The sequence below is a fragment of the Bombina bombina genome, chromosome 6, assembly GCF_027579735.1.
Source record: "Bombina bombina isolate aBomBom1 chromosome 6, aBomBom1.pri, whole genome shotgun sequence".
NCBI lineage: Eukaryota > Metazoa > Chordata > Amphibia > Anura > Bombinatoridae > Bombina > Bombina bombina.
In genome coordinates, this window is record NC_069504.1 from 860,156,438 (window position 1) to 860,183,441 (window position 27,004).

The following is a 27,004-nucleotide window of genomic DNA, read 5'->3' on the forward strand; positions in this document are numbered from 1 at the left end:
TACAAAAAATAAAAAAATATTTACAAACATAAGAAAAATATTACAACAATTTTAAACTAATTACACCTACTCTAAGCCCCCTAATAAAATAACAAAGCCCCCCAAAATAAAAATGCCCTACCCTATTCTAAATTACAAAGTTCAAAGCTCTTTTACCTTACCAGCCCTGAACAGGGCCCTTTGCGGGGCATACCCCAAGAAATTCAGCTCTTTTTCCTGTAAAAAAACACATACAATACCCCCCCCCAACATTACAACCCACCACCCACATACCCCTAATCTAACCCAAACCCCCCTTAAATAAACCTAACACTAAGCCCCTGAAGATCTTCCTACCTTGTCTTCACCTCACCGGGTATCACACCGATCCGTCCTGGCTCCGATATCTTCATCTAAGCCCAAGCGGGGGCTAGACATCCATCATCCGACGGCTGAAGAAGTCCAGAAGAGGCTCCAAAGTCTTCATCCTATCCGGGAAGAAGAGTAGATCCGGACCGGCAACCATCTTCTTCCAAGCGGCATCTTCTATCTTCTATCTTCATCCGATGAGGACCGGCTCCATCTTGAAGACCTCCACCGCGGACCCATCTTCTTCCGACGACGACTTCCCGACGAATGACGGTTCCTTTAAGGGACGTCATCCAAGATGGCGTCCCTCGAATTCCGATTGGCTGATAGGATTCTATCAGCCAATCGGAATTAAGGTAGGAAAATTCTGATTGGCTGATGGAATCAGCCAATCAGAATCAAGTTCAATCCGATTGGCTGATCCGATCAGCCAATCAGATTGAGCTCGCATTCTATTGGCTTATCGGAACAGCCAATAGAATGCGAGCTCAATCTGATTGGCTGATTGAATCAGCCAATCGGATTGAACTTGATTCTGATTGGCTGATTCCATCAGCCAATCAGAATTTTCCTACCTTAAGTCCGATTGGCTGATAGAATCCTATCAGCCAATCGGAATTCGAGGGACGCCATCTTGGATGACGTCCCTTAAAGGAACCGTCATTCTTCAGTTGGACTTCGCCGGAAGAAGATGGGTCCGCGGTGGAGGTCTTCACGATGGAGCCGGTCCTCATCAGATGAAGATAGAAGATGCCGCTTGGAAGAAGATGGTTGCCGGTCCGGATCTACTCTTCTTCCCGGATAGGATGAAGACTTTAGAGCCTCTTCTGGACTTCTTCAGCCGTCGGATGATGGATGTCTAGCCCCCTCTTGGGTTGGATGAAGATATCGGAGCCAGGACGGATCGGTGTAATACCCGGTGAGGTGAAGACAAGGTAGGAAGATCTTCAGGGGCTTAGTGTTAGGTTTATTTAAGGGGGGGTTGGGTTAGATTAGGGGTATGTGGGTAGTGGGTTGTAATGTTGGGGGGGGGTATTGTATGTGTTTTTTTACAGGCAAAAGAGCTGAATTTCTTGGGGCATGCCCCGCAAAGGGCCCTGTTCAGGGCTGGTAAGGTAAAAGAGCTTTGAACTTTTGTAATTTAGAATAGGGTAGGGAATTTTTTTATTTTGGGGGGCTTTGTTATTTTATTAGGGGGCTTAGAGTAGGTGTAATTAGTTTAAAATTGTTGTAATATTTTTCTAATGTTTGTAAATATTTTTTTATTTTTTGTAACTTAGTTCTTTTTTATTTTTTGTACTTTAGTTAGTTTATTTAATTGTATTTATTTGTAGATATTGTATTTAGTTTATTTATTGATAGTGTAGTGTTAGGTTAAATTGTAGGTAATTGTAGGTATTTTATTTAATTAATTTATTGATAGTGTAGTGTTAGGTTTAATTGTAACTTAGGTTAGGATTTATTTTACAGGTAAATTTGTAATTATTTTAACTATTTTAGCTATTAAATAGTTCTTAACTATTTAATAGCTATTGTACCTGGTTAAAATAAATACAAAGTTACCTGTAAAATAAATATAAATCCTAAAATAGCTATAATATAATTATAATTTATATTGTAGCTATATTAGGATTTATTTTACAGGTAAGTATTTAGCTTTAAATAGGAATAATTTATTTAATAAGAGTTAATTAATTTCGTTAGATTTAAATTATATTTAACTTAGGGGGGTGTTAGTGTTAGGGTTAGACTTAGCTTTAGGGGTTAATACATTTATTAGAATAGCGGTGAGCTCCAGTCGGCAGATTAGGGGTTAATGTTTGAAGTTAGGTGTCGGCGATGTTAGGGAGGGCAGATTAGGGGTTAATACTATTTATTATAGGGTTAGTGAGGCGGATTAGGGGTTAATAACTTTATTATAATAGCGGTGCGGTCCGCTCGGCAGATTAGGGGTTAATAAGTGTAGGCAGGTGGAGGCGACGTTGTGGGGGGCAGATTAGGGGTTAATAAATATAATATAGGGGTCCGCGATGTTAGGGCAGCAGATTAGCGGTACATAGGGATAATGTAAGTAGCGGCGGTTTACGGAGCGGCAGATTAGGGGTTAATAATAATATGCAGGGGTCAGCGATAGCGGGGGCGGCAGATTAGGGGTTAATAAGTGTAAGGTTAGGGGTGTTTAGACTCGGGGTACATGTTAGGGTGTTAGGTGCAGACGTAGGAAGTGTTTCCCCATAGCAAACAATGGGGCTGCGTTAGGAGCTGAACGCGGCTTTTTTGCAGGTGTTAGGTTTTTTTTCAGCTCAAACAGCCCCATTGTTTCCTATGGGGGATTCATGCACAAGCACGTTTTTTAAGCTGGCCGCTTCCGTAAGCAACTCTGGTATCGAGAGTTGCAGTTGCGTTAAATATTCTCTACGCTCCTTTTTTGGAGCCTAACGCAGCCATTCTGTGGACTCTCAATACCAGAGTTATTTTAAAGGTGCGGCCAGAAAAAAGCCAGCGTTAGCTACGCGGGTCGTTACCGACAAAACTCTAAATCTAGCCGTAGGTTTGGTAAAATATGTCATAATTGACCTGTTTAGCCCAAATTACACAAATATTGTGAGAATATTTCCCTTCTTTCCTCAATATATAATGAGGATTTTGAATTAAAATTATGCAGGAATGAATGCAAGAGATAGGATAAAAAGCAAATTAATAAATGTTTTACAATTACAAACCAATCGTAAATTGACAATTGTCACTGTAATTAGAACAAATATGCTGTCACTACTATATACAATTACCATATTACCACAGAATACTGCGTTTTATACCATGGGTGGCCAATTCCAGTCTACAAAAGTCACAAAGAGGCCAGAATTTAACCCCTTAAGGACAAATGACAGAATTATTCTGTCATGAAACAATTGAGTAAACTAAAGCTGTGTCCTTAAGGGGTTAAGAGTACTTTAAAAAAGGATACATTTTTTAAGCTTTCAAATATTCTTACCTCATCTCAAATCACCTTATTTCCCTATCCTGAAACTGTCTTTAGTGTTTTTCATTGACCGTCAAATGCATGCTGCTGTGAATTACATTGGTTCTGATGAGTTCATGGCTGTGAGTATGGCTGCACCCAATCCAGAGTCAATAAGGGAACCTGAATTACTCATCTTTATTCCTACAGGAGGATTCCCAAATCCAGGAAAATGTATGACCATAGTGGACTAGAGTTGGACAATCCTTTTGGTTTCATAGTCAAGTTGCACAGCTAAAACAAAGAGTTGCATGCTCAGTCCACAATTTTTCATTTTTTATGTTTTTTTATTTCATGAGCCAACTTAGATATGTTTATCTGTTCTTCTTAACCTGTACTATAAAAACCAAAATAATTATCCTACTTTTATCTTTATCTTCTTTTAGATCAGCTATTTCTCTACCAGTTCAATTTTGAGTGATAGAAAACAATTTCCTTCCTTCTTCAGGACTGTGCCAAGTGACACTTTCCAGTCTAAAGGTTTAGCACAACTTGTCTCCTACTTTGGTTGGACATGGGTAGGGCTCTTAGCTGAGGACACTGACTATGGAGAAGATGGTATTAGAGCTACCAAGATGGAGATTCTAAAATCTGGGTCCTGTATAGCTTTCACAGAGTATATCCTCACAAGCCGCCCTGATCGAAATGCACCACATCTCTCAAGGGTTATTGCAGAGTCAAATGCCAGTGTTGTTATTGTTTTCTCCAGTGGTTCCAACCTTCTTCCAGTAGTAGAAGAACTTCTGAGACATAATGTCACAGGAAAGAGTTGGATAGCCAGTGATTCATGGTCAACGTCAGCACTGGTGTCCAAGGAGAAATACTGGAATATCCTAAGGGGGACCATTGGTTTTGCTTTACATAGTGGACAGATTCCTAATTTCAAAGACTTCCTCATGGCAGTCCACCCCAACAAAACTCCTGATGATATTTTCTTGAAAGAATTTTGGGAGATTACCTTTGGTTGTAAGTGGGAGATAGCAGACACCCTGTTGCCTATAACAGCCAGAATATGTACTGGTCAAGAGACTTTCGGAACTACTTTCAGTGATATAACTGTCCCAAGAGTTACCTACAGTGTCTACGTTGCTGTCTACGCACTTGCCTGGGCTCTACACATTTTTCTAAATCGTAGGCAGGCTAGATGCCGTGAAATACCTGAGCAATGTCAGGAATCTTTAGCTTTTCAACAATGGGAGGTACTTCATAAATGTACTTGCTTTATGTTTTGCAGCACAAAAAATAAAGATAGAATTACATTATGTAAACTTTTGACTTGATAAATAAGTTGTCTTATCCACACTGTTTCTTTTATTTTAGACAAGTTGTTTGAGCATCAAGAAAGTGTCCAAAAATATGTGTTAAAAGGCAGGTGAACTGAGCAAATAAAATAGGAAATAATTATAGTGATGATACATTTGTTTGTTTGTATATACTATATATATATATATATATATATATATATATATATATATATGTATGTGTTAATACGTGTATATACACATATTAATGCATAAATATATATGTATATTGTCATATGCATATATATTTACTGGGAACACACAGTTCCTATAGACCGCAATGTAAAGGCACTTTCACCCCACTCCCACCAACTTTAGACCCAAAAAACTGCCTAGTGCAGTTGTTTTTTATTTTAAAAAAAAACAGTACAAAATTTTTAATAAAAAACTATAATGCCCTCTATTTTGAGGGCATTTGGGGCACTTTTAGAAAATTAACCAGAAATCAGATCTCTGGTTAATTTTCTGAGCGCTAATGCTACCGCGAGCTTGCGTTAGCAATAACCAGCCAATTGTATTGGCTGGTTAATTATTGCGCACCCGCAAACGGGCAAATTAAATTATATAATTTAGCGCTTCACTTCTAGTCTGGCCCTAAGACGTTATCCGAACCAATAATGTTTCTAAAAGTAAACTATTTAACAGGGATTGGCAGAGGGCCACATTATATTATGTTCACATTTATGCTAAAAGTTTAAAGGGACACTGAACCCAAATTTTTTCTTTTGTAATTCAGAAAGAGCATGCAATTTTAAGCAACTTTCTAATTTACTCCTATTATCAATTTTTCTTTGTTCTCTTGCTATCATTATTTGAAAAAGAAGGCATCTAAGCTTTTTTTTTGTTTCAGTACTCTGGACAGCACTTTTTTATTGGTGGATGAATTTATCCACCAATCAGCAAGGACAACCCAGGTTGTTCACCAAAAATGGGCCGGCATCTAAACTTACAGTCTTGCATTTCAAATAAAGATACCAAGAGAATGAAGAAAATTTGATAATAGGAATAAATTAGAAAGTTGCTTAAAATTTCATGCTCAATCTGAATCACAAAAGAAAAATTTTGGGTACAGTGTCCCTTTAATTTTAGCTCAACATTACATAATAAATTCTTCCTAAAATTAATTTAATGTATATCCTATGTACATTTATAAAGTTTTGTAGATGTATACCATCTTTTTATTTTATTATAAGTACTAATTCAGGTAACCCTAAAAAACCTGGCCGCTGTTAAAAAAATATATAAATGACCTAGCCAATTTAATACACTATATTTTAAGGGCAAAATGGTGGGGGTTACATTTTAACTCAATATAAACTTATAGCAAGGAAACCTCTCATCTTATCAGGAAGTATAAATAATCTGATTGTTTTAATCATAGAAGTCAACTTTAGGCATGTCTGTTAGATATATGATCATTTATATATGATAAATGTGGTCTATTTTAAACACTCTAATTGGGTTTTATTTATAATTTAATGGCGGACAGGAGTGTACATATTCCCCCCTTTCCGCCCCAGCTTGCCTCTGGCTGGCAGCAATCCGCTGCCGGAATTTAATATTGCACACAAGCGCTATTTTGCACTTGTCAGCAATCCCACTCCCTGCCTGCACACAGCCAATCACCTGTGGGCAGGAGCTGTCAATCTCCCCAATTGGACAAGACCGGGGAGATTGGAATTCTCCTCCTATAAGGTGAAGAAAAAGGGTAGGGAAACAGCGGTCTGATGACTGTTGCTAGATAAATCTTGACTGCAAATTCTATGTGAGAACCTGCAGTCATAGGGAGGTGGAGGGCTTGATAAATTATAATTGTTTTTAAGGAATTTCCATTGTGAGACACCATTTTTATGATGGAGGCAGCCTCTGCAGGTTTATGGTAGTTGATAACCAGTGAACTATCTGATGACTGAACTCATTAGAAATAAAATTTAAAGCAATTAGAAATGTGCACCTTCAGCTTAGTTCATTCTCCATAAACTCTTTAATTAAAGGACAGTCAAGTTCAAAAAAAACTTTCATGATTCAAATAGGGCATGTCATTTTAATCAACTTTCCAATTCACTTTTATCACCAATTTTGCTTTGTTCTCTTGGTATTCTTAGTTGAAAGCTAAACCTAGGAGGTTCATTTGCTAATTTCTTAGACCTTGAAGGCCGCCTCTAATCTAAATGCATTTTGACAATTTTTAACCACTAGAGGGCGGTAGTTCATGTGTTTCATATAGATAACATTGAGCTCATGCACGTGAATTTACAGAGAAGTTAGCACTGATTGGCTTAAATGCAAGTCTGTCAAAAGAACTGAAAAAATGGGACAGTCTGCTGAGGCTTAGATACAATGTAATTACAGAGATAAAACGTCCCTTTAATGCTGTCTTATGGCTGCACATAGTTGTCTCGTATAATTGACTCACCCATGTGCATTGCTATTTCTTCAATTAAGGGTATCTAAAGAATGAAGCAAATTAGATAATATAAGTAAAATGGAATGTAGTTTAAAGGGACAGTCAACACCATAATCAACACTTTTATATTAATACACTTTTTACCTCTGTAATTACCTTGTATCTAAGCCTCAGCAAACTTATTTCAGTTCTTTTGACAGACTTCCATTTTTTTTTGCATCAGTGCTTACTCCTAGGTAACTTCACATGCATGAGCTCAATGTTATCTATATGAAACACATGAACTAAACCCCTCTAGTGGTGAAAAACTGTCAAAATGCATTTAGATTAGAGGCGTCCTTCAAGGTCTAAGAAATTAGCAAATGAACCTCCTAGGTTTAGCTTTCACCTAAGAATACCAAGAAAACAAATCAAAATTGGTGATAATTGGAAAGTTGTTTAAAATTACATGCCCTATTTGAATCATGAAAGATTTCTTTGGACTTGACTGCCCCTTTAAAATTACATGCCCTATCTGAATCATGATTTTTTTTTTTTTTTTGGACTTGACAGTCCCTTTAAAATGATCTGAATCATGCATCTGAATCATGAAAGATTTTTTTTTAAACTGAATGTCCCTTTAAGGATTTAAAAAAACTACTTGTTGCTCTGTAATGTTTAACATGTGAAAACCATTTTAGCGATCCCTTGGTCCCCTATAAAGATAGATATTATAGTGCAAATATTAATAAAAAGCAAATTCATAATTTCACCTTCCCAAACATATTTTTATACTCATGTCATATAACCCAGAAAAAACACCAGCCACCCACAAACAGGCATAAAAGTGACTTTCTGCAAAACTGAAGAAAAAGACGTGATTTTTTATGAAAAAGGGACGCACCAACACTAAGCACTAAAATGCATAGTAAAATAATATAAAATGAATAATTAAAATGAAAAAATACAAATATCTACTAAAATTGGCGTTAAAAATCAATTAATCAATAATGCGAGAAATCTCATACAAACAGTAGACCTTAGTTCTCTCAGTCCTCTCAGTCCAAAGTGTAAAAAGTCTGCTTGGTCGCTCCATTTAAAATCCGCAAGAACGGAAACTGGTTCCTAAGAGTCAAATCTAGTTTGCACAAAAAACTCCAACTGAATGCATGAAATATCACTCACAATTGGGTTGGCACTGAGAAAACAGCGCAGAGTGAGCCAGCTGGCACACACAGCGGTCAGCTTAGATGAAAACTTGGTAGCTGCTGCGGTGTTCATAGCTTCCCACGATAGCATTTCCTGAACAGGTGATTTGTTCTGTACACATTAAAAGTAAAATGTTTGCAAGCGAAACCCGAAGCACGCTAACCAAACATTGAGACCGCGTTAACTTCTCCCCATAGTCAATGGAGAAAGCAGAAGAAAAAAACTTAACACCTATCACTTGCGCGCTAAGCCAACAGGAGTTATGAATATTTCATATTCCAATAACCCTTACATACAGAACAATATACTTCTTATTGTAAATACATATCTCTATATCTATACCTTTATATCTATTTCTATAGATATATAGGTATAGATATTTAGTTTACATTGACATTATCATATATATATATATATATATATATATATATATATAACTTCCATGTGTGTCTGCACTCACAATGCAATAGGGACATCAACCAGGGTGCCAAGTCAGGTATATCAATAATCCATTATAGAAGAGGACTGCACTCACTGGATTTGGTATATAAAATAAAAAAATGTATTAAGGTGACGTTTCGGGGCACGCAGACCCTATATATATAAGAATATAGGAATGTAAAATATGCGTAACGTGCATCAGGGTTTGCAATTTAGGTCTAGCGCGTCTGGCTAGTGTACATGAAGAATTGCTAACATTCTTGAAATATTAAAAAATATTAAATATTGTAAAAGATTATTAATTATGAAAAATGATTATACATACTGTAAAAAATATAGATTTATCCTATGGATTATTTAGAATTTTTTATAGTATGTATAATAATCAAATATTTTTATTCAGTATTAATATGTAATAATGTGGTTAACTGTGTATTTACTGTAAATATTTTACATTCCAATGTTCTTCACATTGGGGTAAATGTTCTAAGTATTTTAAATAGATATTCCTACATGTATCTGTATATATCTATACCTGCATATAAACATGTACATATATGGGGGCCGAATTATCATTGTGCGAGTGGACATGATCCAATATTGCGGATCATGTCCGCTACACATCGATAAATGCTGACAGCATACGCTCTCAGGATTTATCATTGCACCAGCAGTTCTTGTGAACTGCTGGTGCAATGCCGCCCCCTGCAGATTGGCCCGCTAGCAGGGGGTGTCAATCAGCCAGAAACACAGGGCCGCCCCCTGCAGATTCAGGGTCGGGGTGTCAATCAGCCAGAAACACGGGGAATCAAGCTCCATACGGAGCTTGATAAATATGCCGCATAGAGTCCAAAATAAGCATTTGCACTCACATCACAATAGACATGTTCCAGGGTGTCAGGAAAAGAAGATACAATCCAACAAGTAGTAGAATCCGCACTCACTGGACTGGACTGATAGAAAAAAATGTATTACAGTACTACTTGTGGGATTATATGTGTATATATATATATATATATATATATATATATATATATATATATATATATATATATACTGTATATACACATATAGAAATATATTGGACATTGGAAAGTAAAATATCAATAACTCCCGTCGGCTGTAGTGCACTTGGTTAAACATGGTCTGGATAGCACACTAGCGATAGGTGTTAGGTTTTTTTTTAAACTTTGCAGCTCTATGGGGAGAAGTCTTTAAGTCGACTTACAATGCAGCGCTATTCTGCTTGTGTGAAAAGTTTACTTCCAGCGATATTCACAGTTTAGAAATCTGAAATCTCTAAAAATAATTATATGATCTCTAGAAACATTTTATGTAATATTAAACCAGCAAATTCTGTGTAATGTTTAATAACAAGGGCCAACAGGTAATTATCTACAACAAAATGCAACCAATGCCATTATGAATTCCTAAAGAGAACTATGAAATCTAATATCAGTTCTTATTACAATGGGGTCAATTCTAATTCTGATTTACTGTAATTTTCTTTTTGTTATATTCTTTTTCATTAATGAAGCAATCACAATCGTTCCAAATCAAAAACAGCCAAGCTGGATAACTGCTACGAAACGCAAACTCCATTTTCCCCCAATGGCAAACTAAACTACCATCATTGATGCTGCTCCCCAAAAAAAATACATTTTTTTAAACTTTTAATAATCATTTTAAATTATTTTTTCTAATGGTTTTTATTAAGTGACAAAGCCTCTTTTTCTGTTTTAGCAAGATTTTTATCTAAACTCAAGAAGAACAGTGTGGGAAATGCAATCCAATAAGAGAAAATTGGCTACAACTTATATCAACTTCTATATCAGGATTAATTACAGTTCTCATATTGTAAATGGTGAAATTACTAAATCTAATTAATCTAGTCTATGGGGCCCATTTATCAAGCTCCAAATGGAGCTTGTGGGCCCGTGTTTCTGGCGAGTCTTCAGACTCGCCAGAAATACCAGTTATGAAGCAGCGGTCCAAAGGCCGCTGCTCCATAACCCTGTCCGCCTGCTCTGATGAAGCGGACAGGAATCGCTGGAAATCAACCCGATCGAGTACGATCGGGTTGATTGACACCTCCCTGCTGGCGGCCAATTGGCCGCGAGTCAGCAGGGGGTGGCGTTGCACCAGCAGCTCTTGTGAGCTGCTGGTGCAATGCTGAATATGGAGAGCGTATTGCTCTCCGCATTCAGCGAGGTCTTGCAGACCTGATCCGCACTGTCGGATCAGGTCCGCAAGACCTTTGATAAATAGGGCCCAGTATATTTATATATGCATCTAAAATTAATGGTGTCTGCAGCCATTTCAGAATCTATTGCACATGCCCAAAATTATAGAATTATTCCATATCCTGAGTTTCTTTATAATCAATCATGATTAAAACTTTCCGTGCCAGAAACTCCTGACTCTAATATTGTGATTCTCCTGAAGAAGAAGTGTTTATCACATATAGTGGCAACTCTGACAAGTTTCCATTTGGTTTTCCGTAGGTGTTGCAGTCTATGAAGTCTGTCCATTTCTGGACTAAAGACAACAGAGAAATTTATTTTGACTCTAATGGTAACATTCCAGCTGTATACGATATAGTCAACTGGCAAATAACCTCACAGGGCATTGTACGACATGTGAAGATTGGGAGCTATGATAGCACAAAGGAAGGACATACAATTGTGGTGAACATCAGCGCCATCCAATGGACAACAGGGAACACACATGTATGTATGCTGTTTTATATCTCTTGTGGCACTAATCTTTGCTGTGAAGCATTTGTCAGTTTCCCTCTAATCAACTCAGTCTATTCAAGATAGCTTACAATTTCCATGAGTTAGTGGATTCACTAATCTTATAATTAGTATAAAATTAAGAGAATCTCTCCACTATTCAAAGATAGTTTAAAAAGAAAAGAAATGCAAGTGTGGTATGTGTTTGTTAGCAATGCATGAGAATTCCTAATTAGGTAACTATAATACTGTTCTGTATATAAAACATAACTCAGTGGTCTCTCTTTTCCGTATATACAAGGGTGTCAGGGTTTTTTATTTAACTCTGTATTTCCCTGTAAGTCAAAATGGTTATAGTTAGTATGAGGACCACAACTGCAGCCTAGTGGTTTTGTTTTAAGTGAATGTGGCAAACTACAAATTGTGATGGGCGCAACAAGGTTGCAGTGAGCCAATGCACTTAAGTTTGATATTAGGTTCTACAGTACAAATTGCTGAGATAATTTGAACTTTATGCCCAGCTCAGTATTTGTCCTGTTCACCTGGTTAGATATGATATCAATTCCAAACTGTATACAGGTTTAGAGTATAGACACTGTACTTAAATAGCTATTGTACAGGATAGGCTTTAATTAATGTAAGTGAGTAAACTATTTAATAGTTTAGGTCTGTCTGAATAATTAGTAGTGGTAGTAAGAGGAATAACTATTGTTTAGACTGCATTGCAATGAGAGAATGAATAGTAATCATCGTGATTGTATTTAGAGACAATTGAACAAGAACCTGTAATCGCTATTGAATGTAAGGGTAAGTTAACTCACGTTAATTTGCAAGGAGTCGGTCCGGTATTAAATTCCGGTAGATTTACTTCCAAAGTTAAGTTTAGGCGAGAGGTGCTGCTTCTTGTTAGTGTGCAGTGAAGAGACTGTGTCGGCGCGGCCGCGTATGTCGGCGTGTGACGTCACCGCTAGGTCCGGGAGAGCAAGGAGCTGCAATTGGAGCGCAGCTGTGTAGTAAGCTTGTAGCGTAGAGTGGCTGTCACAGATACAGCGTGAATAGCAATTTCCAAGCAGTGATTGCTTGATGTAGAGGTCTTTTATAGAATTTCCAAAGGAGGTGTCAGAGTCAAAAGTGAAGAGTGCGGTAGTCAAACTGTTTAAGAGAAGTAGGCAGATTAAATATGACAGGATCCCCCCCCCAAGGATCAACACCGAGGATCAGGTGAGGGACGATCAGGATGCCTACTGTGAAAACGAGTCACCAATCTCTGGGCAGAGAGGTTGGCAGCCGGTTCCCAAGAGTCCTCAGAGGATGGGTATCCCTTCCAGTGAACCAGATACTGCAGCCGTCCAAGTACTCGGCGTGAATCCAGCACATCTTGAACCTCATATTCCAAGGAAGGATCCGGCAGCAGAGGGATGATCGGGTTCAAAGGAGAATGCTGCCGTAGTTGCCTATAGGGCTTCAAGAGAGAGACATGGAATGTGGGGTGAGATTTCATGGAAGGAGGCAATCCAAGAGTGACTGCATTGGCGTTGACGACCTTAACAACAGGGAATGGACCAACAAATGTGGAAGGCAATTTCCTGGAGGGTACTGGTAGACGCAGGTTATGGGTTGATAACCAGACATAATCCCCGATAGCATAGGTTGGAGATGGTACCCTCCTTTTATCATATTGAAGTTTATATCTAGATTTTGCTATGTTGATGTTCTGTTTCACCAAAGAAAATGTGTCAGATATGGTATTAAGTAGATCGTTCACTACGGGGGACATAGTAGTGGATGAGGAATCCCATTCGAAGGTAGGATGAAAACCGTAGTTGATGAAGAATGGGGTTGACCTTGTGGAGGCATGAACTGAGTTATTGAAAGCGAATTCGGCATAGGGCAGGAGTGTAACCCAATTATCCTGTCTTGCAGAGACAAAACATCTCAAGTATTGTTCCAACCATTGATTTGTCCTCTCTGTTTGTCCATTAGTTTGAGGATGGAATGAGGTGCTGAGACGTCTGGTAATATTGAGTGACTGGCAAAGCTGTTTCCAGAATTTACTGGTGAACTGTGTTCCCCGATCAGATGTTATAGTATTTGGAAGTCCATGTAGTTTGAAGATATGGTTGAACATAAGAGTTACGGTGTCTGCAGTAGTAGGTAATTTATGGTAAGGAAGGAAATGAGCCATCTTGCTGAATAGATCCACTACAACAAGTATGGTATTACATTTCTGTGATTCAGGGAGGTCAACAATGAAATCTATAGCTATATCAGTCCATGGCCGGTGTGGAGTTGGTAATGGAATCAATTGTCCGAACGGGGAAGATTTCCCAGTCTTAGTTGTAGTACAAGTTTTACAGGTTTGGACATACTCAGCTGTGTCCGGGAGGAGACTTGGCCACCAGAAAAACCTCTGTACCAGTTCCTGGGTCTTGTTTATACCCAGATGTCCCACCAGATGGGAATCATGTAAGGTCTTAAGTACAGTTGTTCTGAGTGAAGGGGGTACATAGACTCGTTCTTGGTAATAGTAGAGTCCATCATCATGCAAGGTGAGATTATGAAGGGGTTTTTGAATGTCGGATAGTTGTTCGGACTTGAACTGAGCAGTCTGTTCTGTAGTCAGGCCTAAAATCCTGTCTGCTGGTATTAGAGGTGCTTCAGTGAGAGGTATCATGGGGTCTATAAATTGTCTGGATAAGGCATCAGCCTTCTTATTTTTTTGAGCAGGTCTGTATGTAATAAGATAATTAAATCTGGAGAGGAATAGGTTCCACCGTACTTGACGTGAGCTCAGTGTCCGGTTTGTTTTTAAATATTCCAAATTTTTATGGTCTGTGTATATTAGTATTGGGAGTGTGGTTCCTTCCATTAAGTGTCTCCATTGTTCCAGGGAGCTTTTGATGGCTAACAACTCCTTATCTCCAATCGGATAGTTGATTTCAGCGGCAGTGAGGATGCGAGAGTAGTATGCTACTGGGTGTAAGGGTTGAGTAAGCGCAATTCTCTGGGAGAGGATGGCGCCAAGTGCGAAGTTTGAGGCGTCTACTTCCAATACATATTGTAGGGAAGGGTCAGGATAACGGAGGATGGGAGCTGTTGTGAAAGCTTTTTTTAGAAAGTCGAAGATTCGTTGTGAGTCTTCATTCCAGCGGAATCGTTGAGTCGATTTAGTTAGGTTCGTTAGTGGTCTGGATAGCTCAGCGAAGTTCTTAATGAACTTCCTATAGAAGTTCGCGAAACCCATAAACCTCTGGATGTCCCTCTTGTTTTTCGGTACAGGCCAATTCAGAATGGCTGAGACCTTGTCATCCTCCATCTGTATGCCGGTAGGTGATATAGAGTATCCTAAGAACTTTATCTCTTGTGTATGGAAGGTACATTTTTCCAGCTTTACATATAGGGAGTTATCTCTTAATCTTTTTAAAACTAAAGTTACATGTTTGATGTGTTCGTGGAGATTTGTGGAGTATATGAGGATGTCATCCAGATAGATGACCAAAAAAATGTCTAAGTAATCCTTGAAAATATCGTTAATGAAATATTGGAAAGTGGCTGGTGCATTACATAAGCCAAAAGGCATTACTGTGTATTCGAATAACCCGTATCTAGTACGAAAAGCGGTTAGCCACTCATGTCCTTGTTTAATACGTACCAAGTTGTAGGCACCTCTAAGATCGAGTTTAGTATAAATAGAGGCGCCACGGAGTCTGTCAATTAGTTGTGGTATTAAGGGTAGAGGATAACGGTTCTTTATAGTACGTTAATTCAATTCCCTGTAATCTATTATGGGTCTTAGGGACTGATCTTTATTTTTAACGAAGAAAATGCCTGCCCCTGCAGGTGAGGTGGAAGGGCGGATAAAACCCTTCTGTAAATTCTCATTGATATAGTTTTTAAGGTGTTCTAGTTCTGGTTCTGATAAAGGGAATATATGACCGTAGGGAATATCAACCCCGGGTAGTAAATCAATAGGGCAGTCATATACCCTATGGGGAGGTAAGTTGGAGGATTCTTTTTTGTCGAAAACATCAGAAAAAGATGAATATTCATGGGGGTATGGAGTAGCAGTATCCAAAAGAATCTGTTCCTGATGGAGACAAGTATCAGCACAGTAGGTGGAGTTAAACACTACCTGTGCCGTGGACCAGGTTATATTTGGATCATGCTGTTTGAACCAGGTGATACCTAAAATGATTGGGAACATAGGGGAAGGTATGACATCAAAACTCAAAAATTCAGTATGTAGATTGTGAGTTGTAACCCGTAATGGGATAGTATGGTACCTAATGGGCCCTGAGGCAATCTCCTTCCCATCAACAAAACGAAGGACACTGGGGGTGTTTTTAGTGACAAGAGGTATTTTAGTTTTAACAACAAACTGGTGATCTATATAATTGTGACTTGCTCCAGAGTCTAGGATTGCCTCAGAGTGGATTCTGTGATGTTCCCACTGTAATAGAACAGGAAGAGTACAATGATTAGTGTGTGCTTGTTTAGCAGATAAACATAACTGTGTGGGTTGTTGCTTACCCTTCCTTCTTTGGAGCTGAAGGCAATCCTTTACAGAATGGTCTAAGCCCCCACAGTACATGCAGAGGTCCAAGGTTTTTCTCCTTAGTTTCTCCTGAGGTGTGAGAGGTCCTCTAATGAAACCGAGTTCCATGGGAGTCTCGGCAGCCCTAGTTGGAGGCCTATGTGAGGGAGTAATACTTGTGCTTTGTGTGGGTTGTTTTGGGCTAGTGTCGTGGTGGCTTCTTTCAGAGCGTCTCTCCCTGATACGTCTATCTAGAATAATACTGATGTCAATTAGGTTGTCTAGGGTGTCTGGGAGTGGTTGTCTTGCTAACTCATCTTTTAGGGTTTCTGAGAGACCTAGCCTAAATTGATTCCGGAGTGAGAGGTCATTCCATTGTGTGTCTGGGGACCATTTCTTGAATTCTGCTATGTAATCTTCCACTGGCCTTTTGTTTTGGCGCAGGGAACGCATAGCAGTCTCAGCTGATAACTGCTTGTATGGGTCATCATATAATTGTCCCATTGCCTTGAAGAATTGGTCCAAGGAATAAAGTATGGGGTCGTTGCATTCGAAGAACAAATTGGCCCATATACGGGGTTCTCCACGTAGGTAGGATATGGTAGTCAGAACTTTTAAGTGGTCAGTAGTATAGGTCTTAGGCTTCAATTGGAAGTAAAGAAGGCATGAATTCTTAAACTCTCTAAACTCACTTCTAATACCACTGAATGGTTGTGGAGGTTTTGGTTGTGGTTCATGTGGGGTTTGGGTTATTTTCATAGTATCTAGTCGCTCATTAATATATAATCTTAATGAGGTGTTCTCTGCCTGTAGTGCAGTTAACCCCTTAGAGAGGTTTTCAACTGTTAGTGTCAGAGCCTCTACATGTGTTACTAGGGCTGCTGGGTCCATCTTTACACAGGCTTGGAAATTACTGTCAGGGTTTTTTATTTAACTCTGTATTTCCCTGTAAGTCAAAATGGTTATAGTTAGTATGAGGACCACAACTGCAGCCTAGTGGTTTTGTTTTAAGTGAATGTGGCAAACTACAAATTGTGATGGGCGCAACAAGGTTGCAGTGAGCCAATGCACTTAAGTTTGATATTAGGTTCTACAGTACAAATTGCTGAGATAATTTGAACTTTATGCCCAGCTCAGTATTTGTCCTGTTCACCTGGTTAGATATGATATCAATTCCAAACTGTATACAGGTTTAGAGTATAGACACTGTACTTAAATAGCTATTGTACAGGATAGGCTTTAATTAATGTAAGTGAGTAAACTATTTAATAGTTTAGGTCTGTCTGAATAATTAGTAGTGGTAGTAAGAGGAATAACTATTGTTTAGACTGCATTGCAATGAGAGAATGAATAGTAATCATCGTGATTGTATTTAGAGACAATTGAACAAGAACCTGTAATCGCTATTGAATGTAAGGGTAAGTTAACTCACGTTAATTTGCAAGGAGTCGGTCCGGTATTAAATTCCGGTAGATTTACTTCCAAAGTTAAGTTTAGGCGAGAGGTGCTGCTTCTTGTTAGTGTGCAGTGAAGAGACTGTGTCGGCGCGGCCGCGTATGTCGGCGTGTGACGTCACCGCTAGGTCCGGGAGAGCAAGGAGCTGCAATTGGAGCGCAGCTGTGTAGTAAGCTTGTAGCGTAGAGTGGCTGTCACAGATACAGCGTGAATAGCAATTTCCAAGCAGTGATTGCTTGATGTAGAGGTCTTTTATAGAATTTCCAAAGGAGGTGTCAGAGTCAAAAGTGAAGAGTGCGGTAGTCAAACTGTTTAAGAGAAGTAGGCAGATTAAATATGACAAAGGGATAGACAGCTCTCCCTCTATATTTACAGGTAATAGATAGCTGTCTGCTCTCTCTATACTTAAAGTAGTCTGCTCTGCCTAATCATGAAGAATAATAGCTTTACTTATCTTTTTATTATTATTATTTAAATTGTTTTTATTGAAATTTCACATCAAACATTTCAAAAATCAGCAAGAAAGGTACAAAGGAATTCACATGGTAGATAAATACACACCTTTAGACAAACTAAATCAGTAAATGAAGGTAAACAATCCATAAAAAAAACTTTCTCTTTTTACAATAGGCAGAAAGATAGAATTATAATGAAGTAGAAAAAAGACAACATCTTGGCTGAGAATATGGAGAGCTAGGTGTGCAATGCTGGAAGAAAGAAAGAAGAGAAAAAAAAGATAGAAAAGATATCCCAGAGATTGGGTCAGCACTAGGTTGGGAGGGGAGTCTAAATAACAACAATGTTTTATCATCAACTGAATCCAGAGGTTCCGAGATGTAATAGTATAGTTAGCCTTACTTGTCTTTATACAACTCAGTCTCTCTTTTTTGGCATCAATTGTTGACAGCTCCACCTATAAGGAAATATTTCCCATTATTTGTTTCCATTCTCTTCCCCTTCACCAGGTTCCTCTCTCTATTTGCAGTAAGAGCTGCCCTCCAGGGTTCAGGAAGGCAGCAATACAAGGGAAGCCTATCTGCTGCTTCCTGTGCGTTCCCTGCCCCAGTGGAGACATCTCCAATCAAACAGGTATGACAATATACCTAGTACTAGGATCACATCTCGATTTGCTCTTTCACACAAAGAAATCCCACTCCTAAAAGAGCTGAATATATTTTGCATTTGTTGTGCACAGAATACAACAATTGCACATGTCTAATAAATAAATATATAATATATATGTATACTGTATGTTTAGCATGATATTGTTCAAGTATAGTTAACATAAGATCATTTGGCATTATACTACTAAAATGTACTGATGTTTCATTTTATATATTTTATCATTTTGTTTAACTGTTTACTCATATGTGGTTTCCCCTATCTTTTAACAGAAATTCTAAGAGTAAAACTAGGTAGGCTCATAAGAGCTCAGGAGTGTGCATGTGTCTTTAAAGTGTATTTGATTTTGACTTTACTGTCCCTTCTAACAAGGCTTTTGCCAGTGCAATGCATACAAGCATTACTAATTTATGTTTCAAATTCCATTACAGGCATTTTTTTGTTATATATATATATATATATATATATATATATATATATATATATATATATATATATATATATATATATACTGTGTTGTATTGTATTGGTATAGTTATTGCTTATACAACTACTCTCCCCATTAAGCTATTACAACAGGTGAATAATATATTTCTTTCTTTTTTCAGATTCTGTTGACTGTCTTCGATGTCCATGGGACAAATGGCCCAGCATCCAACAGGACAGATGCCTCCCGAAAACTATTGAGTTTCTTTCTTATGATGAGTCACTTGGTTCTACTTTGGTAGCCACAAGTGTTGTGTCCTCTACAGTCCCAGTTGCAATATTGAGTCTCTTTATCCATTATAAGACTTCTCCAATTGTCCGAGCCAATAATTACACACTAAGTTGCCTTCTTCTCCTATCTCTATCTTTTTGTTTCCTTTGCTCTGTGACATTTATTGGATACCCACAACCTGACAAGTGTCTTGTTCGCCAGGTGTTATTTGGGATGGTCTTTACCCTATGTGTCGCCTGTATTCTGGCAAAGACAATCACTGTTGTCATTGCCTTTAAAGCCACTAAGCCAGGAAGCAATTTAAGAAAGTGGGCAGGTCCAAATGTGTCCTATATTGTCATTGGTTTGTGTGTGCTCATTCAGCTTTGTTTGTGCACTATGTGGTTATCTTTCTCTCCTCCATTTTTAGAGGAAGAGACTCAAACAAAACCTGGTGTTATCATTGTCAGTTGTAATGAGGGTTCACCTACAGCATTGTGGAGCATGTTAGGATATTTGGGACTTTTGGCAACCATCAGTTTTATTCTTGCCTTCCTAGTTAGGAGGCTTCCTGATAGCTTCAATGAGGCAAAATATATTACTTTTAGCATGTTGGCCTTTCTTACTGTCTGGATTACTTTCATTCCGGCCTACCTCAGTGCCCATGGCAAGTATACAGTTGCTATGGAGATTTTTGCCATACTTTCTTCAAGCTGGGCTCTGGTTGTCTGCATTTTTATGCCAAAGTGTTTTATCATCATCTTTCGCCCTGAACTAAATACAAAAGACTCTCTAATGGGACAAAAGAAAAAATGATGATATAAATCACTTGGTTATATTGCCACCAATAAATATTTTCTTCTTTCTTGTGCATTCTGTTTTTTTAATTTTTACAAAGTATTTTTTCCTCCATCCTCTAATTCTGTTTAGGTTACTATATTTTGTTGTGTGCTGTACTAACTGGTTAATATTATTGCCATTAATGTGTTGATTGTTTGAGGCGAAAACAAGTTTAGTTTGTTCTTTAACCAACAGGTGCTTTGAAAAAAATACAAAATTGTAAAAATAAAACTAACAAAGAACTAGTCCATCTATAAGTAGGGACTACAGTTCAATCCACCCTTATTTCAGTTATCCTCAGTGTAAATCAGACACAGATAACATAAAAAAACATATATATTTTTTAATAACTTCGGCTCATGTTAATGTTAGATTGTGTACTTGCAGATGATTAGAATTTCTTATGTTACATGGTTCTATGAAATACTGACATGAAAACTACAACACAATATGTTGGTAGGAACACTACAATTTGTTTAACATAAAGTTGTCAGGGATTAGTCTTTGAGTCTGTTGGGTCATATTTATCATTGATCATGGTAATGCTCTCCAAGAAAAGGTGTATCTTTTTGCAGAAGGCATGGATCAAACTAGTACTGATATTAACCCCTTAATGACAGCCAACTTACCCTGTACGTTGGCTGGCATGTTTACTCTAATGGGTTAAATAGCTGGTGCAAATTAACATCTGACAAGTTTAACACCAGCAATATAAATGCAGCCTCAGTCATCTAACCAGCAATCATCTTTTTTTCTATTTCTAACCTAAATTACAAGTTGTGTGCTAAACCCGGTGCGTAAATAACGCCAAAAATTTAGCGGATCCGCACTTTCCATAGTGCTGCCATTAAAAGTTACAAAAAAAAGTCTTGTGTTGTGCGGTATAGTGCGTTAACACAACATCGCCGACACTAAATAAACCTATTAACACCTAAACCGCTGACCCCCCACATCGCAACTACTAAAATAAACCTATTAACCCCTAAACTGCCAGCCCCCACATTGCGACTACTAAAATAAACCTGTTAACCCCTAAACTGCCGACCCCCACATCACCAACACTACAATAAACCTATTAACCCATAATCCGCCGCCCCCCCCCCGCATCGCAAATACTAAACTAAACATATTAACCTCTAAACCGCCGGCCCTCCACATCACGACACAGTAAATTAAACTATTAACCCCTAAGCCTAATACCCCCTAACTTTAAATTAAAGTTACAATATAACTACCTTAATATAAATAAAATCTTACCTGTGAAATAAAAAAAACCTTAAACTATAAATAAACCTAACATTTCTATTTAAAAAAACTAAAATAAACTAAAAATAAAAAACCTAAATTACAAAATTAAAAAATCCTAACACTATAGAAAAAAATTACAAAAAAAACCTAAAATATTACAAAAAAAATAAAAATCTAAGATTACAAAAAATAATAAACCATAAACTCCAAAATAATAAAAATTAAACTAATCTAATACCCCTATAAAAACAAAAAAGCCACCCCAAAATAAAAACACCCCCTAATCTAACAATAAACTACCAATCATCTCTTTTACATTTAAAAATTACAAAATACCGCCTAACAGTAAAACCTGGAAATCCATCTTCTTAAAGGTGGTGTAAAGTCTTCATCCAAGCGATGACATCTTCATCCAGCGAGGGGCCATCTTCTTTCTTCATCCCGGTGGCGCAGAGCTGTGGCGGCACGGGGCAGGTTCGTCGGCGGCGCGGACATCCAACACAAAGCCTCCTTTTCATATGATCTCTACCGCACACTGAAGATTGAATGCAACATACCCCTTTTATATTGGGGTACCTTGCATTAGCTGAAATTTTGAAATCAGCCAATAGGATGTGAGCTGCTTAAATCCTATTGGCTGATTTTACTGTACTTTGTAAAAAATGTTTACAAAAGGCCCTTTTAAGGGCTATTGGTAGTTTACTGTTAAATTAGGGTTTGTTTTTATTTTGTTTTTATAGGGGTATTAGATTAGGTTTAATTTTTCTTATTTTGGATCATTTCGTTTTTTGTAATCTTAGATTTTTTTATTTTTCACAATTTTAGACAGGGTTTTTTTTGTAATTTTAGTTGGGGGGTTTTTCGTAGTGTTAGGATTTTTTTATTTTTACTTGATATTAGTTTTTTAAAATAGTTATGTTAGGGTTATTTATAGTTTAAGCTTAGGTTTTTTTTATTTCACAGGTAAGTTTTAATTTATTTTAAGGTAATTATATTGTAACTTTAATTTAAAGTTAGGGGGTGTTAGGTTTAGGGGTTAATAGTTTAATTTAGTGTGTCGCAATGTGGGGGACTGGCAGTTTAGGGGTTAATAGGTTTATTTAGTGTTGGCGATGTGGGTGGCGGATTAGGGGTTAATACTTTAATTTAGTGTTGGCGATGTGGGTGGGCGGCGGATTAGGGGTTAATAGGTTTATTATAGTATTTGCTATGCGGGGGTGGCGATTTAGGGGTTAATAGTGTAGTTTATGGGTGTTAGTGTATTTTGTAGCATTTTTGTTATGAGTTTTGTGAAACATTTTCATTACACAAAATCCATAACTACTGGTCTTTGTTATCGGAATGGATAGTGGCGGTATAAGCTAGAAAGCTAGCGGAATAGCCAGACCGCACAACCTGTAATACGGGTGACCTGAAAATTCCACACTAAAAAGCCATTTTTTGAGTGCGGAATGGATCATTGCGGTATAGGCTAAAAACACTAGCGGTACAGTCATACCACGCGACTTGTAATACGGGTGAGCTGAATATTCCGCTCGCAAAGGCCAATTTTTCAGCGGTATAGCTGTACCGCACAACTTGTAATCTAGGCCTCTGTTTCTTATGATTAATGGGATGAGCGGAATATTTATAAAAAGTACAAAATAAGTGGTGCAGATTCTTGATTAGCCCTCTGTATCATTCCAAAGTTTTTCAATATCATCAATCTCTTCTATTCTAAATAGTCCAACAAAAAAGCCAATTGTTTAATTTTTGACACACAAAAGTATGTTTCCAAGTGTTTTAGTTATAATTCTCAGAACTGAGCATTAGTAATTAACTGTTTTACCAATAATACACAGAGCACATCGGTTACCCTCTTGCTGTTATTAATCTACAGAATGATTTAACATACCTGTTACCAGTAGTATTTTGCAGAGACTTAACCCACATATTTTCAGTAACTAACAAAAAAGCAGGTGTTTATACACTGCATTTTAGCCTACATTGGGCCAGATTACTAGTTATAGGGTTTATTTTGGCATGAGCACACTTACGATTTACGCTAAATTGAGATACATACATATGTATAAATTTGTATATGTATAGTTATATATGTATATGTATATTGTAAATACTAGAGAGTATATAAGGGTGATGATGTTCACTGTATTGTTACCTTGACAAAGGTCCATGTGGAGGCCGAAACGTTGGACTATGTTACAATAAAGAGTTTAAAAATGAAGATCTGAGTATTCATATGTGAATATATATATATATATATATATATACAGGATATATATATATACAGGATATATATATATATATATATATATATATATATATATATATACAGGATATATATATATATATATATATATATACACACAGAGAGCTGGTTGTTCGTTCCTGTGAGTGCATTTCTCTCTGTGTGTATTAAGTCTCCCTATGGGAAAAAGGGGAAATCAGACGTGGACTCCTTGCTCAGTGTGCTTATAGGAATACTGCTACACCTCACTGACGAGGCCCAATGAAGGCCGAAACGATCGTCTGGGGTTGCTGTGTTCTTTGTTCAGAGAGGAATTGCCTGGTATTTCGGCGCTAGACTGACCGTAATAGGCGGGATCAGACTGATATACTACAGGAAAGTTCTACTCTGTGAAAAGCATTGCTGGGCTAAAAGAAGTTGCACCCAGGTGGTAAATCGCCATAGAACAGGCTAACAATGGTATTGAGCTGGTTGTTCGTTCCTGTGAGTGCATTTCTTTCTGTGTGTATATATATATATATATATATATATATATATATATATATATATGTATATATGTGTGTGTGTGCGTGCGTGCATATGTATTTATGTATTTACAGACATGTATACACATATAAACAAATAAATACATATGTACATAGAGTACTTAAGACACGTGCACTCTCCTGAGCTTTTATGAGCCTACCTTGTTTTACTCTTCAAAGAAAGATACCAAGAGAACGAAGCAAATTTGATAACAAAAGTAAAATGGAAAGTTGTTTAAAATGGCATGCTCTATCTGAATCATGAAAGTACAATTTTGACTTTACTGTCCCTTTAATGATGACTGATTTTATGGAATACCAAACTATATTTTAAACAATTTTCCAATTTACTTTTAGCATTAAATTGCTTTGATCTCTTAGTATTCTTTGTGGAAATCTAAACCTAAGTAGGCTTATATGCTAATTTCTAAGTCGTTGAACTGCCTCTTATCTCAGTGCATATTGACAGTTTTAGACAGATAGACACGCCTAGTTCATGTGTGCCATACCATATACATAACATCGTGCTCACTCCAGTGGAGTTATTTAAGAGTCAGCACTGATTGGTTAAAAAAGCATGTCTGCCAAAAGAACTTAGATAAGGAAGCAGTTGGCAGAGGCTTAAAAACAAGGTAATCACAGAGGTAAACAGGGTATTAATATAACAGTATTGGTTATGCAAAACTGGGGAATAAAGAGAAATAAAGGGATTATCTATCTTTTTAAACAATACAAATTCTGGAGTAGACTGTCCCTTAAAGTGTTCAAAATAGACAAAAATATTACACTTTAAAAAAAGAGAGAGACATCCATTTACCACTTCAAGATTAGGCATATAATTTCCATAGACAGGGTAAATTATACCGTCATGCGTATAAAGCAGGAAAACTACTAGCGAACATGGTCAGACTTAATTCCCCTAAATCCATCATAACAGCTATTAGTGTAGGAACGCAGCTTAAGATGGATAGATCAGACATCATGAAAGAATTTGAGTCTTATTACAAATCATTATATGCAAGGCAGAAGATTGTAGCACAAAACAAACAGAAGTTTTTGAAAATTATTAAGGGCAAGATTACATAATGCGGCGTCGCCCACAAAAGCAGGCGACGCCGTTTTTTACACGGTTTTGGCATATAAATGTGGCGCGTATATTTTACCCGTCACCCGCAATTTGTACTACCATAAGCTAACATAGAACCGCGTCGCAAATCGGTATCACATATTCAGCGCAAGGACTTATGCGGTGAAAATTTAGAAATTTTACTCCATTTTCACCTGGCCACACATAGGCAGGCGCAGTAAGACTTGCACTTGCAGTGTGTGAGCACCGTAACCTCCTGCAAATAGTAACTAACACCTAACGCATGCGCAATATCTATCTACCTGTCAACCGCCAACCCCCACCGCAATACCTAATAAACTATATTAACCCCTAATCCACCAACCTCCACATCGCAAAACATCTAATTAACCTATTAACCTCTAAACTGCCATTACCCCACAACGCAATATACCTTAATAAACTATTAACCCCTAATCCGCTATTAACCCATATCATAACAAACCTAATAAATCTATTAACCCCTAACCCACCAAACCCTGACAACACAAAAAACTAATTAAATTACTAAGCCCCCTAACCTAACACCCCCTAAATTAACCCCAATTACCTAAATTAAAAAATACTATGTTACAAACAATTAAAATAAAAAAGCTTACATTAATTAAAAATTAAAAAAAATTAAATTAAATTAATCTAAGATTACAAAAAATAAAAAAAGTCTAACATTACATAAAATAAACCAAATTATCAAAAATTAAAAAATTAAACCTATTCCCAATAAAAATGAACCCCCCCCCCCCCCCAAAAAATAAAAACAACCCCTATTCTAAAGCTAAGCTGGAAAAAGATAGAAGATATCGCCAATTGGAAGAAGACTTCACCGCCGGACTTCAGGAACCGTGAGTACCTATCTGGGGGTTAGGCTTAGGCTTTTTTATTTTTTTTTTTATTTTTTTTTAGATTAGGCATTTAATGGGCCATTGAAAAAGAGCTGAATGCCCTTTGAAGGGCAATGTCCATAGAAATGCCCCTTTAGGGGCAATGGGAAGTTTATGATTTGTTAGTGTTAGGTTTTTTTTATTTTGGGGGGTTTGGTGGGTGGGGGATTTTACTGTTAGAGGGGGACTTAGTATTTTTTAAGATAAAAGAGCTGCTTAATTTAGGGCAATGTCCTACAAAAGGTCCTTTTAGGGATATTGGTAGTTTAGCATTAGATTAGGGGGTGTTTTTATTTTTGGGGGGGTATTTTCATAGGGATTAGGTTTAATTTTTTTATTTTTGATAATTTGGTTTATTATTTTATGTAATGTTAGACTTTTTTTATTTTTTGTAATCTTAGATTAATTTAATTTTATTTATTTTTTTATTTTAAAGTAATTTTAGTTTTTTTATTTTAATTGTTTGTAACTTAGTATTTTTTAATTTAGTTAATTGGGGTTAATTTAGGGGTGTTAGGTTAGGGGGTTTAGTAATTTAATTACTTATTTGCGTTGTGGATGTTTGGCCGTTTAGGGGTTAATAGTTTTATTAGGATTATTGCGTTGTGTGGGTTTGGCGGATTAGGGGTTAATAGATTTATAAGGTTTGTTGTGATGTGGGTTAATGGCAGATTAGGGGTTAATAGTTTTAATAGGTACTTTGCAATGTGGGTTCATGGCAGATTAGGGGTTAATAGTTTTAATAGGGACTTTGCAAAGTGGGTGAATGGCGGATTAGGGGTTAATACATTTATTAGGTAGTTTGCAATGTTGTGGTTGGCGGGTTTAGGGGTTAATACTTTTATTAGGTAGATTGCGATGTGGGTAAATGGCGGATTAGGGGTTAA

At 37.3% G+C, this 27,004-nt stretch overlaps 1 protein-coding gene across 1 annotated transcript in view; it reads left to right on the forward strand.

The window, feature by feature from the left end:
* The window catches only part of LOC128664695 (extracellular calcium-sensing receptor-like), a 46,996-nt gene extending 26,930 nt beyond the window's left edge, over positions 1 to 20,066 (forward strand). The window contains exons 3-6 of the mRNA XM_053719505.1: positions 3,757 to 4,569; positions 11,212 to 11,436; positions 18,397 to 18,520; positions 19,162 to 20,066. Of these exons, the coding sequence (XP_053575480.1) occupies positions 3,757 to 4,569; positions 11,212 to 11,436; positions 18,397 to 18,520; positions 19,162 to 20,066 (2,067 nt within the window). The remainder of the gene's footprint in view (positions 1 to 3,756; positions 4,570 to 11,211; positions 11,437 to 18,396; positions 18,521 to 19,161) is intronic.
* The last annotated feature ends 6,938 nt before the right edge of the window (positions 20,067 to 27,004 follow it).